General features: G+C 37.3%; 1 protein-coding gene across 1 annotated transcript in view; it reads right to left on the reverse strand.

Annotated features, from left to right (window-relative positions):
- LOC126184293 (Down syndrome cell adhesion molecule-like protein Dscam2) overlaps positions 1-17,705 on the reverse strand; it is a 595,669-nt gene that overhangs the window by 272,817 nt on the left and 305,147 nt on the right. The window contains exon 14 of the mRNA XM_049926671.1: positions 3,067-3,214. Within this exon, the coding sequence (XP_049782628.1) occupies positions 3,067-3,214 (148 nt within the window). The remainder of the gene's footprint in view (positions 1-3,066; positions 3,215-17,705) is intronic.

Genomic DNA, 17,705 nt, shown 5'->3' on the forward strand with positions numbered 1-17,705 from the left:
CTGTATATAATAAAAAAATTCCAATACTTTATTTTTAATTCCAAAACATAATGTACTTTGTGGATAGCCCTCATACAAATCAGGTAAATTAGAAATATGGCTATAATGATACGTATTGGAGGAGAAACAAAAAGCTGAAAAATTGTGTGCAAATAATGAGCAGTGCCCAGACTCCTTACCATAGGCATTACACACTGTTTATGGCCACAGCAGAAAGGGTAACACTTAAAACACTTCCCCAGCGAACACCGTCTCCTGCTCAAAACTGTGACAGCACTTCACCAACTCATTATCTAATAAATGACTGAATGAATATAGGAAGGTGACCATGAAAGTCTCATTTGTGCACCTGTCCTAGAATTGCTTACTGATGTCAAACGATATCACTGTAGAATGCTGTTTATGTAAGAAAGCCTGTTGGATAGCCATCTCTCACAGGGTCAGGTTGTCAACAGTGGAACAATATCTTCTGAATCCAAACAAAGAGCAGGTGAGAACCTGCCTGGTTTCTAATATGCAGACTATATGGTAGTTGACCACTTGTTCAAATTTCTGTCCTACATGGCTTGTTAAGGTGACTTGGTGGTAACTGCTGGGACACATTTGGTGCATTCCCAATATGAAAAGCGGTTTAAAAATTGTCTCCCTCTATGAGTTGGGAAACTGTACTATGTGAGCATCATTAGTTTCAGACAATGCCAAATTCAGCTCCCATGTCAAGAAAGGGCAGTTGTAGGATTCAAAATTGTTGGACCTGAAGTGGAACCCACCCCTCTCCATGGTGGTACAATAGAGATGGACTGCTGGATATTTGCTCTCAGTGGAAGTAGTCATCACAAAATGGTTTGCCATTATCTGGGTGATGTCTCTGGGTGTTGTTCTGAGACACCCCTGTTTCATCATCACTCCTATAGGTAACCAACTGCACTGGCCAGAAATCCATCCGATGGCTTCCCATTCTTTTGTAGAACAAATCTAATAATTGAGAGAGCCCAGGAATGCTTACCATAACCTTTTCTTGCTATCCTTGATGATGCATCAAGCTTCAGCTCTCACTACTCAAAAGTCTGCAAAGTTTTCTACTGTTGGGCAGCACTTAAACCATTATAGAGCTGCATGCCTGATCTGAATTGCTGAGTGTCATGCATCAGTCCACCATGGTACATGCTGACTTCTAAGATGACATGAGGACTTTGTGATAGGTGGCATGGTGTATCACACATCTGATATGGTCCACTGATTCCTGGAAGGTGCCTCTGAGTTCAGACACAGCCAGCTGGCTAAACAGTGTCCAATTAGCTCTGCTGATTATTCATTTTGGTGGTTTCCTTGCAATGATTACCCTGCATGGCAGGTGAAAACAGAGTGGAAAGTAGTGACTGAGCAGAGTCTGTGAGGACTGGGGAGCATAAAGAGGTGTCTGTTGGTGAGGACAGCCCTACAGCAGCAGAGAAATAAGTGGGATTGCATGTGTTGAAGAGGCAAAGCTTCTGAGACATCATGAAGCTTTCTAAAACTTGACCCCTTGGGCTAGTAGACTGTGAATCCCATAATTGTGGGCACTGAAGTCTCCTAGTAGTAGAAATGTTCAGGGTAGTTGGACTATAAGATCTGTGAGAACCTCAGAATCTACTGCTTCCTGTGGTGGTAAATACAAGGAGCATACAGTGATCCTTAGACCCACATGAATTTCAGCTGCAACTGCTTGCAGGTTAGTGGCCAAGGATAGAGCAGAGGATCCATATGTGTTATCAATAAGCACTCCTACTACTATATTGGCCCTTGCCCCAGTCTGGTCATCCTTGTCAAGAAGGGTATAGCACCCATAGCACAGAGGCTTCTGAAGGTTTAAAATGTGTTTCTCATGAACTCAACTTCAGGGTACATTCCTGCACTAGGATTTTCAGTTCCTCCCCTAGCACCCTGAACCCACTGTAGTGTGGGAGCCATTTATTGGTCAGGTTTCTCTTTAACCCTGTCTTTCAATGGGTTTGGGGATCTTGCATTGATGGAAGTTTAGTCAGGGGGGCTAGTTGGTTGCCACAGACAGATTCATATTCCACTGTCTCCAAAGCCTAATCATTAGAACCATCAGAGTGATTGAGGTCTACATGGTGTCACAGTTTACAGCCTGTCCTCTTCTGTGAAGGACACATCCCATTTGGTTGCTTTTGCCAGAAAAGGCTTCTTATGAATCTCCACAGCACTGATAAGAACAGTGCTGGCCTGTTTACTGGAGTCTGCCTTTTGAGGTTCAAAAAATAGCTCTGAGCACTATGCGACTTAACTTCTGAGGTCATCAGTCACCTAGAACTTAGAACTAATTAAACCTAACTAACCTAAGCACATCACACACATCCATGCCTGAGGCAGGATTTGAACCTGCGACTGTAGCGGTCGCTTGGTTCCAGACTGCAGTGCCTAGAACCGCACGGCCAGTCCGGCCAGCCCTTTTGAGGTGCCAGAAGCTTTACAATATCAGCAGCTGTGGTCTTTTCTGATGTTCTTGGGGAAGCTATGGATTTTGGAATAACAAAACTCATACAACATTACTTACAAATGCAGCAAGTAGTGCTGACACTAGCAGCCTCCATTTGTGCTGAAGCATGGGCTTTTGGAATAGGCTCCCAGGGCCAGCAAGATCCCCAGTCCCCCTCCAACAAAACATATGTGGGACCAGCTTGGATGTCGAGTTCATCCCAGTGGCAGAATCCAGGATATCAAGGACCAGTTACAACTGTTGTGGGCCAGCTTGCCTCAGGAAAGGATACAATGACTTTATGACACACTTCCCCAGCAAATCAGTGCATACATCTATGCCAGATAGCTTGCAACATTGTATTGGTAAGTGGGCTCAAACTGCCAATTTTTTTTTGTAAATTTCACTTAATTTTTAAGTAACGAGATAACACCACATACCCTCTCAACCCATGAATTTTCATTTAATTTCCACTTTCTCTTCTATGTGCTTCACTTTTCTTGTCAGGCAGTATATTTATTACAGTAAGATCCTTTAGCAACAGGTTCAGTTAATAATTACAAATATGAAACAATACTGAACAGTACCTCATATGACTCTGCATTTCAATAGGACTTCCTTCTTTACGCCATGACAGAGTTATAGGCAAGTCACCAGTAGCTTCACATCTGAGAACAGCAGTCCCACTCTTGCGAACCATTTCCCTATGAGATCTGGACTTGAAGCGGACTGGTGCTGAAAAGAATTTGCGAGAATTATCAGGAAAATGGTTCCAATTATTTACATAACTTGAAGAAAGGAAATGATTATTAACTTGATAGTTTTTGGACTATGTCATTAATTTATTTAAAATCCATTGTTTTTGTTACTGTGCCTTTAGAAAATAACACTTTTATTTTTATTTTTATGAGAAGTTTGTATCCAGTGTTCTCCAGTGGCCTCAGAGGCTTATTAACTTTATATGACCTCTCATATGGTCCTCAATGGAGAAGTCAGTTAATTCACAGAAATTAGTAGAGTAGTGTTTAAGTTTCTGCTATTTAATAAACTGAAACAGCTACCTTTATGTGCATAAACAGAGTGGTAAAAGGACACCAAAGGTTGCAGCATTACTCAGGAGACAATAAATCAAAGGGACAGAACATTTGTTGCTAATTTTTGTTCTATGAGCATTAGCCCATTGTCCAAGACATGTTTCTCTGCCTAATGTTTTGTCTTCTAATGCTGGAAACATTAGCAGAGGTTATAAAGAATCAGACAGAAATTTAAAATTGATCTTATTTAAGTTTGAAACTGCTAGCTGAGGCTTTATAGCCTCTGATGATGTATCTAGCAATTGGAGACAATGTCAGGCATGGAAACATGCCTTTGACCCTGACCAAGAGCTCACAAAACTAAAATCATCAAGGATGCATGTATTAACCATGAAAGCCTGCACTATATGATTAGAACATTCACTGTTAAAAAGAAGATGAAAAATAATTCTAATTTACTCACAATAATACAGATTTGGGAACCAAGCAGGAATAGTGAAAAATTATTATGTAATCAATCCACAAACTTTTCTTTTGGATGTATTTTCTTGTACAATTTACCACACACAAGTGCCTCTACCTATGACATGAGATTATGTTGTACAAGAATTCTTACTTGTTTAGTAAGAGTGGATTTCCATACAAAGCCATAAATTATGGTTATTTTAAAGTTTTCCTCAATCGAAAGGTTAGTTTGAATAACATCATCCTGTTGTTGAAAGTATGCCCTTGCCTTCCTCCAACCTTTGATTGATTCACCCAGCAAGTTATAGAGGGACCTAAAGTTTTATGTGGACTCAAATCACAGAGAACATGACATTTTTCACATTGATAAATTACTGCTGAAGGTGAAAGGAATGATAAAGTGTTAGAAAAAATCCTATAACTTACTGGGAACCAGGCTCCAGACCTTTACATTTGCAGTCTGCTATTTATGGGCCAAGTTACTGAACCACACTTACCATACAATGAACAATAGTACAAGTAAAAACAGAGCATATATATGGTGTCCCTTCTGATAGTCATCATGTGTCTTCTGTGGGTATTTATGAATATATGTTCACTTTCTTTTTTATTGTACATGTACAAAGTCAATTCAGACAGATGAGATGTTTGATATACTATCTTGCGTCAACACCAATTGTTCTTTTGCTTCTTATTAGAAGTCATTGGGAAATGTCATTTTGATTATCATTGTATGGAAAACAGTTTTAAAATTTTTGTGTGTCCAGTCAATAAATTAGTGTTAATTTAGTATCGTTCAAAATTGAACAAAACATATTTATTGACATGAAAGGCAAAGCATGAACAATTCACAGTATTTACAGCAGTAACTGACTATGCCTGCTGTGTGGCATAATGGCAGAAATAAGTTCGTTTTGTAGAATATTATAATCCACAGCATTACAGATACTACAGAAAAGTGTAACGGAACATATTAAAGGCTTTACTGTACCGAAGTATGTGATACCCTCCAAAATCAACCAGTTTAATGAGTATTTATGATTATAGAAAAGTTATTGTGTATGTTAACAATGATTGCATAACATGTCTCCATAAACAGTCAACCCATTAAATTATACTGAATAACTGACCCACACAAAAGTTAATATCACTTGATCACTGATACAGCAAATGTCATCATGTAAAAACACTGAGTTCATCTTAAATAATTAATATGAAGTACGAAAAATAGTGGCCAACTTAGGTATTTTGGATCTCCTTAAATAAAAATTACCCAGTGAAACCTATTTGTTCACTAGGAGCGTTTTCACTCAGTATTCACGTAATCAATCCTATTTTAGACGAAAACCAATGTAATTCTTAATAATTCATGTTATTTACTTATTTATGCAAATTAGAGAAGTCAATTGACAAACTTCTAAAAAACGGACTTTTTGTAACAAAGAATTATTCTGTCAAGTCAACAAATCTGTCTGTCATTTTAATAACATGTTAAATTATGTCACTCGATGCAAATTAATAACTTTTCTGCACAAATTATGATAACAGATGTACATGTGACTTGTAAACTATATCTCTTTTTAGTAGTTCTTTGACAATGTTATAAATACAAGCAGCAAGAACGGTCGAGAGGCAGTCGGAATGTCACTTTGGTACAGTGTGTTTGTGTGTTATTGTTTGAGGTGGATAAACAATGCAAAGAACATGTAAAGGAAGTTGTGTTGTGTCATGGTCTTTGGTGGACAGTGGAATGAAGATGGCCACCAGAATAATAAATATTTGAAGTTTACATATTTGTTGGTTTTGCTCGTTCTTTATCATCAAAAGCACATAAAAACACGGGACCTCATGTTTTTAACCCTAGACAACCAGATGTAGAGCCAGCACCAGCACCGAGAGACAGCAGCGATCCAGCAAGTAGCAGCGATTACTACAACACAATGCATTTTAATGGCGCTAATCTAACATCAAGTGCTAACAAGCTCCGTAAATGGGAGTGAAATAGTGCGATTATAGCAATTAGCAATATCTACGACCAGGCGACCATTACAAAAGTGGGGGCTCAGCCGGGATCTTTAAGTGCATCGATGATAATAGTGCAGCGATAAATTTCGTAAGTGCTTAGCATTCCAAAAAAGTTTATTTGTGCAATGTGGCAACAGTGAAAATATGTCAAAAATAAATAAATAAATAAAGTGTGGTTGTGTGACTACCAAAAACCATCATCACACCGCTCGGAAGATTAACGTCTGGATTATGTCAATGGAATTCATCAATCAAGACTTCAGCTTCGATAAAACCGAATATAAGTAAAGAAAGCCAGCAAGAACACCGATCACGACATCATAGCATATAAAGCAAGGTATTTTGTTGTTGTCATTTAAAATGATTAATAGTTAACATGTCTCTACCTGAGAGTGATGAGATAGTAGGAAATGTAAAAATTGAATCAGGGGATGGTGAACAATTAAACTTAACAGAGTGGCTAGCAGGGTTTGCAACTCAAATAAGCTCGCAACTTAAACAATCAATTGAACAAGTACGTTTGGATGTTAAACAATCAAGTGAACAAGTAAGTTTGAAACTCACCGATAGACTGGATAAGTTAAGTTTGGATTTTGATCTATTAAGTAATCATCTCAATTCGAAGTGTGAGGAAATTAAAACTACCCTCAGTAAGGACACTAGAGAACAGTTGATACACTTCAGAAAAGAATTTCAAGTTAAAGTTGAAAGTTTAAATGAAAACATACAAGCTAACACAGACAGCATGGCTGTCATCTACAACAGAGTAGATACTGAAGTTGAAAGATTAGATCAGAGAATAGACAAAACTTCAGAAAACCTTAAACAAGAATACAACCTGTATACCACTAATGTAGATACAAAAGTAGAAAATATACACACTAAATGTATTCAATTGGAGGACGCATTGATGTCCAAACAAACGATTTTCAATCAAAATACAATGTATGGGCACATCCAAGTGAAATGCTTTCCTGGTGAAAATCTGCACCCTATTGACTTTATTCACCAATGTAAGGATATGTTTGTTGTAGGAATGTCAGATAACATAAAAATTAAGTTAGTAAAACGGTTTCTAGAAAGGGAGGCCCTATCCTGGGCAAATGAGAATAATGATTCTTGGAATACTTTTGAAGAGTTTGAAGCTAAGTTTATTTGCAAATTTTGGTCACAATCCATATAAGCCAGATTAAAGTCAGAATTTCTAAATAGACCAGTGTATAGAGGGAAAGTAGGGGGAATGCAAAAATTTTGCAGAGATCAATTGAAAAAACTTGCTCACTTGAATAACTCTTTTGATATTATGACACAAATTGATGTTTTAAAAAGAAGGTTACCAGAGAGACTGCAGTGGGAATTGGTCCATGGACCAGACGATTCAATGGAAGAGTTCCTGAAATTTGTAGATAGATTAGATAGGGCCTTGGAAAGAGAAAATAACCAAAGTTTTGGCTCTGGCAATAACCAGTATGGGGGGTGGAACAGGAATGTAAACAGAGATTATTATGGGAGGAGAGACTTTGAAAATTCTGGAAATAATGCTCCAAATAGGGGAGATAGGAGATATGAAAATGATTTCAGAAACAATACACAGGAGGGAGGATGGAGGAGAGATAACAGGAATGATAGAAATAGGTATGGGGGAAGAGAACAAGGTAGAAGGGGGTTTGTTGAAACTAATGAACAAAACGACAACTACAAACGGACAGAACGAGGGAACCAGCCGGAAACGGTGGACAGTCCCACTAGATGTCCGTAGTTTTGGGGCTAGACAATATTATGACAGGACAACACATAACCGGAACTGGAAAAGGAGAGGATACAATGTAAAGAGTAAGTACCATGAAAACACTGATGTTGTTAGAATGAATAAATTAGAATTTAATAAAAGGTTTTGGGATACTATGAGTAAAAGTGATACAGTTAATAAAAACAGTGTTCAAGCACAGGTAGTTAGTGAAAGTGCAGAAGTTGAAGTTATTGCAGAGTTCCATAGTTGGGCTGAAAAAGATACTGGTGTTAATATCAAGTCAGACACACCACAAATAGAATCTATTTTGGGGGGTTTATTAGATAAGAAGGGGGATGACGAAGTGTTTAATGGAGCCAAAGACTCAATTGCTGAGATTCAGATACATAGGGGGGAAACAGAAGATGGGGTTGTTGCGGAGGAGGAGGAGGAAGAAGTAATAGAGGGACATTTAAATAATGATCCTAAATCAAGTGATGTTATTGATGAGAGTGTGGAGGGAGAAATAAAAGTATTTGTCGAATTGAAAAGTGATGATGAGGTAAGGGTAAGTGATGTGACAAACATGGGTAATAATGAGGTTAATGTAAGTGAAATGCAGACTAGGGAATGTGTATCTGAGGACAAGCTATTGTCTATTGGGAACTATGAAACACTAATCTATGAGAATGGTAATAATAATATTAAAGAAAATATAAAGGGATGGAATGTAAATGTGTGTTTTCAAGAGAAAGGGGAAAAGTTTTTAGAAGTTTTGTGGAACAGCTATGGAAACTGTATAAACAAAGATGCCTTTTGGAAAGAATTAGCAAAGGTAAGTGCAACCTTGTATCCTACATGGTGGACAAGAATCCGTAGTGGACTTTATAAAAAATGGGGTGAAAACAGTAGGTTGTTAAGTGACAACACAGTCTTAAAAGGAACAGATGAAAACAAAGGTTTATGTTTAAATGTCAATGCTTTGCAAACAGAGAGGGATGTGTCTAAGTGTAGGAAAGAGACATTAGACTTAGGAACTAAAGAAATTGAAAATGATCTATTGTTTGAAGATACAGAAATAGACAAAGATGTTGAGTTAGGTTGTCCATATGTTAAAGTAAACATTGACAAGTGGGAAGGAAGAGTGTTAGTAGACACAGGAAGTCCTGTTTCTGCCATCACTTCTAGACTTAGAGATAAGCTCAGAAATTCTCAACATTTTCCTGAGATGCCAGTTGTTGGATTAAAAGTGAAAGGAGCTACAGGCAGAGCCAGCAAGGTAGTTAAGAAACAAGTGTTACTTACTTTTAAAATTGATAACCTAAATTTTGAACATGGATGCTTAGTAGTAGATGACCTGAATGAAAATTTCATTTTAGGTATGGATTGGATATTAAAAGTGAATGCTGGGTTTAATTTTACAGAAAAACAAATGTGTATTATAGAACCTGTTACGCAACAAAGCTGTGTAGTGAATTTGTTAATTTTAAACTGTGGTGACAGCTGTAACCACATTCAATCAGTGTATCATGAAAATGAGGATGTTAATTATCTGGATGAGAACTTAGAGGAAGATGCAGAGGGTCAAGAGTTTGAGAAGTTAGTAGAGAAAAAACTGGGGGAAGCTGAAAGCCTAAATAGTACACAAAAGGAAAAATTAAAAGAGTTATTATGGGAATTCCAGGATGTGTTTGATGATAGACCTGGTAGAGTGAAATATTATCAATGTAAATTACAGTTAAAACCTCATGAGCCTTTCTTTATGAAACCATATGGAATACCATTTGCAAAAAGAGACGCTGTGGAAAAAGAAATACAAAAAATGGAAAATTGGGAAGTTATAGAAAGAAGTCGCAGTGCCTACAACAATCCGTTGGTCATTGTAAAAAAGGGAGACAATAGCGTTAGGATTGTATTAGACTCCAGACATCTGAACAAGTATCTCATCAGAGAAAACGACCACCCAGAAAGTATAGATAAGCTGTTAGGTAAATTTGAGTGTGTCAAACATATGACAAGCCTAGATCTCACCGCTGGTTTTCATCAAGTTGAACTTTGTCCTGATTCGAGAAAATATACAGCCTTTTTATATAATGGTAAATGTTATCAGTACACAGTCGTACCATTTGGTCTCAATGTATCAGTTGCGGAATTCATCAGAGCATTAGATTTTGTACTTGGTCATGAAACTTGTTCAAAATTAACCATTTATGTAGATGACATTTTAATCACTGGGAAAACTTGGGAAGAACACCTTGAACTATTAAGGGAGGTATTTATGAAACTCAGAAAGGGAGGAATGACATTAAAATTAGAAAAATGTAAATTTGGGCTAGAGGAGTTAAAATTTTTGGGACACATCATCACAGAACAAGGGATTTTGCCAGACAAAGACAAAATAAAAGCCATAGAAAATTTTCCAACACCTAGAAACAAGAAACAACTCAAATCATTTTTCGGCTTCACAGGATTTTACAGAAAATTCATCAGTAATCAAGCATTAAATGCAGTTTGTTTGTACAACTTACTTAAGAAAAATGTAGTGTGGGATTGGACACTAGAATGTGAAGATGCTTTTAACAAAATCAAATCGCAACTATGTAACAGCCAACTTCTACATAGACCAGACATGTCAAGTCCTTTCTGGCTAGCTACTGACAGCAGCGATGCAGGGTTAGGAGTACATTTATTTCAAGAAAAGGAAGTAAATGGAAAAATGGAACACCGAACAATCGCATTTGCCAGCAGAATTCTTCAAAAACATGAAAAACACTACACAGTGGCAGAAAAGGAATTACTAGCTATACATTGGGGTTTTACAAAATTTAGAAATTACCTCTTGGGACATAAAGTAATAGTACAGACGGACCACAAAGCATTAAGCAATCTCCAAGAGTGCATGTTATACCATAACAGACTCACCAGATGGGCCATGTTTCTCCAGCAGTTTGATTACGAAGTGAGGTACATTCAGGGAAAACAAAATGTGGTAGCAGACGCTTTATCAAGACTACCTTTGGGAAGTGATTTGGAGGGAAGTAGTGGGGAGGATGAGAGAATTTTCAAAATTATGTATCTAAAGGGCATTAAAGAGGAAAAGGAAATACAAAAAATCTGTAACGACATTAGGAGGTTTCAGAACCACGATGACAACTGGAAACTAGTCAAAAGTTACATAGGAAAAACTGGAGGAGAAAAGGTAGAAGCATATTATAAAGTACACAAGGGGATACTATTCAGAAGACCTAAACTGGATTTAGACTATTGGAAACTGTGTTGGCCTGAGCAACAAATAGATACGCTCATTACTTATGTACATGAAAGCTTTGGCCACTGTGGCACCACTAAGTGTATTCAGAAAATACAGGAGAACATTTATTTTTACAACATTAGCAGAAGAGTAAAGAAAAAGTTATCAACATGTGACAGATGTCAGAGGGTAAAAGTGACTAACCAAACCACCAGGGGAATAATGCAGAACATATTACCCACAAATAAACTCGATCTCATTGCAACTGACATCTATGGACCGTTACCCAAGACAAGGGGGGGTTACAGTTATATTTATGTCATGGTAGACATCTTCTCCAAATTTATAAAGCTTTATCCCTTAAGGAAAGCTACCAGCAAACAGATAGTTTCAAAAATTACAAGTAATTATTTCAACACTGTGGGAAAACCTAAGGCAATACTTTCAGACAATGGGTCTCAGTTCACCTCTAAATACTGGAAAACTTTTATTGAAGACACGGGAATTAAACACATTTTAATATCTGCTTACCACCCGTCAAGCAACCCGGCTGAGAGATACATGAGAGAGATTGGAAGACTGTGCAGAACCTACTGTAGCCAGAACCACACTAATTGGTTAGAGTACATAAATAGTTTTGAAGAAATAATGAACAGCTTACAGCACTCTTCCACTGGATTTTCCCCACACAAAATAATGTACAACCAATACCCCGCTAGTTTCTTCACTGAAAACATAGAGTATCCACCTTGCAAAATTATGTCACCCCAAGAAAGAGAAGACTGTGTACGGGAAACCATGAAAAAACAAGGGGAATTGAGAAAAAGGCGACATGCAGCCAAGGGAAAAGCTACACAGTTCAAACCAGGGGACCTTGTACTCGTCAAGACACAAGAGAAATCAAAATTATTGTCAGCCGAACTTAAAAAGTTTTTTGATATTTACATTGGTCCATTTGAAATAAAAGAAAGCCCACATCCTAATGCGTATAGACTTATCTTTCCCAGATCAAGAAAGTTATTTGGATTAAGAAACATCACTGAATTGAAACCATATAAACATGATTAAGCACATTTCCCTGTTTGAATACAGTTACTTACCCATTTTCCATAAAGCATGTTATCAGCAAACATTTTTACTGGGTGTGTCAAATAGCAACTACCACTCATTCTACAGACCCTGGAAAAGTTCCGATCTCTGAGAGAGTGTTTTTATATTTTTATTGTCACTATTGAATATTAAATTTTGAGACATCTTCTTTACTTGCAATGGGCAAGAAGGTGACAAACATTTATTACTTTTCTTTTGTATTATTGAATATGGGACATACTTGCACCAAATAAAAGACAATGTAAAAATTGTTGTGCAAGACCCACCTTTTGGTTATTATTGTGTTCTTAGGCATAAGATTTGTGTACAATTTTCTACAGCTAATCAGATGTTCACCAAGTTTGATGTTTGTGTTATGTTGTGACCAATTTAAGTGTCCAATTTTAGTATTAATATGTTCTTGTACTGTCTAGACTATGTGTCTCAAGGGGAGACAAGTTTTTTAAATATTTCCTTTTTTTAAAATGCATATTATATTCATACATGTGACTTCTCTAGTGTTTGTGTTTATATATCATGTCCATACTTACAATTATGTTCTTTGTTTTCATTTTTTTTATGTGGCTCAAAAAGAGCAGACAGTTGCAATATTTTCCTATGGACATATGACCTGTCCATCTATGTAATATATTTATGTTCCTTCTATTATCTTGATTAATCTGTGACTCAATGAGAACTGACTTTGAAATAATTTACATATATTGTTTATATATCTTAAAATCGCAGATGATATATTTGTGTCTGTTTTTGATCATTTTCCATGTGGCTCACTGGGAGCAAAGATTAACATTTTTTTTTACTTTCATATATTACTAAATATTTTTATTATGCTGTCATACTGAATGACATAACACAAAGTGCATTTGAAACAACACAACTAAAATATTTGCAGGAAAAAGTAATTTTGAAACGTTGTAACGGTCCTTGTATACATACACATTATGCATAGTAAAAAAAAAAAAAAAAAAAAAAAAAAAAAAAAAAAAAAAAAAAAAAAAAAAAAAAAAAATTATTAAAGTAGTACTTTTCCAAATTTTAACAATTTGGCACATTTGTCCTAGTCGGCTAATATCATTAATGTTCTGTAAATGATATTACCCGAGGGGGGTATTGTAACGGAACATATTAAAGTCTTTACTGTACCGAAGTATGTGATACCCTCCAAATTCAACCAGTTTAATGAGTATTTATGATTATAGAAAAGTTATTGTGTATGTTAACAATGATTGCGTAACATGTCTCCATAAACAGTCAACCCATTAAATTATACTGAATAACTGACCCACACAAAAGTTAATATCACTTGATCACTGATACAGCAAATGTCATCATGTAAAAACACTGAGTTCATCTTAAATAATTAATATGAAGTACGAAAAATAGTGGCCAACTTAGGTATTTTGGATCTCCTTAAATAAAAATTACCCAGTGAAACCTATTTGTTCACTAGGAGCGTTTTCACTCAGTATTCACGTAATCAATCCTATTTTAGATGAAAACCAATGTAATTCTTAATAATTCATGTTATTTACTTATTTATGCAAATTAGAGAAGTCAACTGACAAACTTCTAAAAAACGGACTTTTTGTAACAAAGAATTATTCTGTCAAGTCAACAAATCTGTCTGTCATTTTAATAACATGTTAAATTATGTCACTCGATGCAAATTAATAACTTTTCTGCACAAATTATGATAACAGATGTACATGTGACTTGTAAACTATATCTCTTTTTAGTAGTTCTTTGACAATGTTATAAATACAAGCAGCAAGAACGGTCGAGAGGCAGTCGGAATGTCACTTTGGTACAGTGTGTTTGTGTGTTATTGTTTGAGGTGGATAAACAATGCAAAGAACATGTAAAGGAAGTTGTGTTGTGTCATGGTCTTTGGTGGACAGTGGAATGAAGATGGCCACCAGAATAATAAATATTTGAAGTTTACATATTTGTTGGTTTTGCTCGTTCTTTATCATCAAAAGCACATAAAAACACGGGACCTCATGTTTTTAACCCTAGACAACCAGATGTAGAGCCAGCATCAGCATCGAGAGACAGCAGCGATCCAGCAAGTAGCAGCGATTACTACAACACAATGCATTTTAATGGCGCCAACCTAACATCAAGTGATAACAAGCTCCGTAAATGGGAGTGAAATAGTGCGATTATAGCAATTAGCAATATCTAAGACCAGGCGACCATTACAAAAGGAAACTGTAAATAATGTGTTTGAATATAATATACCTCTCACTTAAAATAAATAAATTACAAGAAACCACGGCATATCCTTTTCTACCCATAAAATGGTGAAATAACAACAATAAATGTCATGCATTCAAAAGGGTTCATAACTTAACAAGAAATTTCATATGTTTTGGATGTATTAATAAAGTATTCATAGGTTTCAAGCCATGTCAGGTGGTTAACTGCCCATGAGCTTTTGGCCAGGGTCTCCTCTACCATTGTCAAGTGGTTGACTGCCATTTGAATGCTGCAACTGTGCTTATATAACTGCACTGCCACCAGTCATGCACTGTATATGGCAATGTTTTGGTGGTATGACTGCCCTGGCCACTTCAACTTCCCAATCAAAGGATCCCAGGCTGTACTTATTGGCAATCCACTGTCTTTATTGAGGGTATTGTCTGATATTTTGATCTCTATTGCTTCATTGACTATGTTATCCCACAAGCCGTTGGTCCACTTAATAATAGAAGTATCACTGAATGCTGTTTGGTGTCCATTTTCCAGTACATGCTCTGCTCCAGCTGATTTTTCGGAATAGTGTATGTGGAAACACCATTCATGTTCTATGCATTGCTGTTTAATAGTGTGGACTGTGTGACTGACATAAAACTGCCCACACACACACACACACACGCAGTATTTTGTACATTCCAGGTGTTCTGAGGACTACACCATCTTTCACATGCTTCATTAGTTGCTGGATCTTTGCTGGAGATCTGAAGACTGTGTTGGTTTGATGTTACTCCAGGAGATGGCTAATCTTCCCTATTACTGAGCAACAGAATGGTAAAAATTCAATCTTCTTTGTGTCTTCCTTGGAGACCTACTGCTTTCATGGCTTAGGTGAAATTGCTTGTGAAATTTGTCTGTTGTTATAACCATTTTCCTTGAAATCTTTATGCAAGTGGCTCAATCCCATTGGCAGGTGTTCAGCATCTGAGATGGTTTCAGCTTGATGTACCAAAGTCCTGCAAACAGACAGTTTCTGTGTTGGGTGGTGGTAGCTGGTGCCATGCAGATGCCAATCTGTGTGGGCGGGCTTACGGTTAATGCTGTGACTGAGACACTCATTGGGTTTACGGTGGACAAGGATATCCAAGGATGGCAAGGAACCATCCTTCTAGAATTCCACTGTGAACTTTAAGCAGTTGTGGATGTTGCTGAAGTGTTACAAGAACTCTTCTAGTTTTTCATGTCCATGAGGCCATATGACAAAGGTATTGTTGATGCAGAAATAAAATTAACTTGGCTTTACAGGAGCCATGTCCAATGTGATATCCTCAAAACATTCCATACAGAGGTTGGCTGCAACTGGAGTTAATGGGCTCCACATTGTGACACCATCCATCTGGTTGAAATATTCTCCACTACATAAAAAATGCAATGACCTCAAGGTACGTTTAAATAAATACACGATGGTCTTGTCAAAGAGCCACGCATATGGGCATGCATATGAACAGTGAAATCACATCAAAACTAACCACACTATCCCCTTACCAAGGCATAGATGTTTAATTTGATCTGTGAAGTCCAGCATATTCTTTATATGGTGGGACAAAAAACTGCATAACATACCGTAATCAATATGGCACCAGGAAACTTTCACACGGGTGCCATCTCAGCACTTAAGAAGGGACTAAACTTTGCTCCTTCACCATGATGTATCCCTTTCATTGACATATTAAGTGCGTTGAACAAGCAATTCTTAAGTTTCTCAGTGAAACTGCAGAAGGAATTCATAGAGCAAAGAGCCACATTTTTTAAAAATCCAAGCTGCCAGCACCAAACATGACTAGAGCTGAGTGCAATGGCCTCTGTGCCTTCCACAATGATTCTCTTGCCATAGTCGCACCAGCTGACCAGGGTAATGCTGCCTTCCTGATGGAACAAGCCAACTTTGACACAAAAATCTGATGGATGCTGGAGGAAGATATGTACCAAAGAGTGCCTCAGGACCCAACATCCAGAATAGTAATGAAGACTTAGGAGCTTCTCAAACAGTCATCGCTGGAAGAGAGTGCTATTAAAAACCACCTCCCCCAGGCACCCAGTCCACCCACATTCTAATGTCTGCCAAAGATGTGTAAGAAGGATACACCTTTAAGGCCTATAGTGAGCATCATCAGATTGCTGACCAACAGACTTGCAAGGCATTTGGCTGGTTTCCTCTTGATGCACGTTGGACATTGTGTGCACCATATAAAGAATACAGCAAACATTATTGATTCAATTAAATGTCTATGTCTTAGTGAAGCAGATATTATGGTTAGCTTTGATGTGCTTTCCCTACTCCCATGTGTGCCCATCAAGATTCTACAGACTTGCTGTCCCGGTTCTTTGATGACACCATCATGGGTTTATTAAACATACCCTGATGTCACTGTATTTTTCACATGGTGGAAAATATTTAAGCCAAATGAATGGTGTTGTGATGGGGAGGCTATTACTCTGGTTGTAGCCAACTTCTTTATGGAGCATTTTGAGGACATCACCTTGGACATGGCTCCTGCTAAGCCTGGTTGTTTTTGTCACTACATCAACAATACATTTGTTATATGGCCTCATGGACATGAAGAGCTGTAAAAGTGTCTGGAACACATCAACAACATCCACGACTACATACAATTCATGATGGAAGTGGAGAAAGATGGTTCCTTGCCATTCCTGGATGTTCTTGTCTGCCATAAAGCCAATAGATGTCTCAGTCACATTGTTGATTGGAAGCCCATGCACATGGATTGATATCTGCATGCCACCAGCTACCATCACCCAGCACACAAGCTGTATGTTCTCAGGACCTTGATACATCAAGCTGAAACCACCTCTCATGCTGAAAACCTGCCAAAGGCACTGAGCCACATACATAAAGTTTTCAAGGAAAACAGTTATAACAACAGACAAATTTCACAAGCAGTTTCAGCTAAGCCTCAAAAGGAAGACCTCCAAAGAAGACACAAAGAAGATTGCGTTTTTAGCATTTTGTGGCTCAATAATAGGGATGATTAGCCATCTTCTGAAGAGGCATAAAATCAACAGTCTTGGGATCCCCAGCATAGATCCAGCAACTAATGAAGCCTGTGAATTATTATGTAGGCCTCAGAACACCTGGAATATACTAAATACTGCGTGGGTGTGAGCAGTCTTATATCAGTCACATTGTTTGCACTATTGAACAGTGATAAATGGAACATCAAATGTGTTTCCACCTGTGCTATCTTGAACAATCAGCTGTAATAGAGCATGCACTGGATAATGGACACCAGATTGCATTCAATGATACTTCTATTGTTAAAGAAACAATGGCTTCTGCAATAGCATAATAAATGAAGCAATAGAGATAAGAATATCAAATAACAGCCTCAATAAACA

Source organism: Schistocerca cancellata, chromosome 4, assembly GCF_023864275.1.
Source record: "Schistocerca cancellata isolate TAMUIC-IGC-003103 chromosome 4, iqSchCanc2.1, whole genome shotgun sequence".
NCBI classification, from domain to species: Eukaryota; Metazoa; Arthropoda; class Insecta; order Orthoptera; family Acrididae; genus Schistocerca; species Schistocerca cancellata.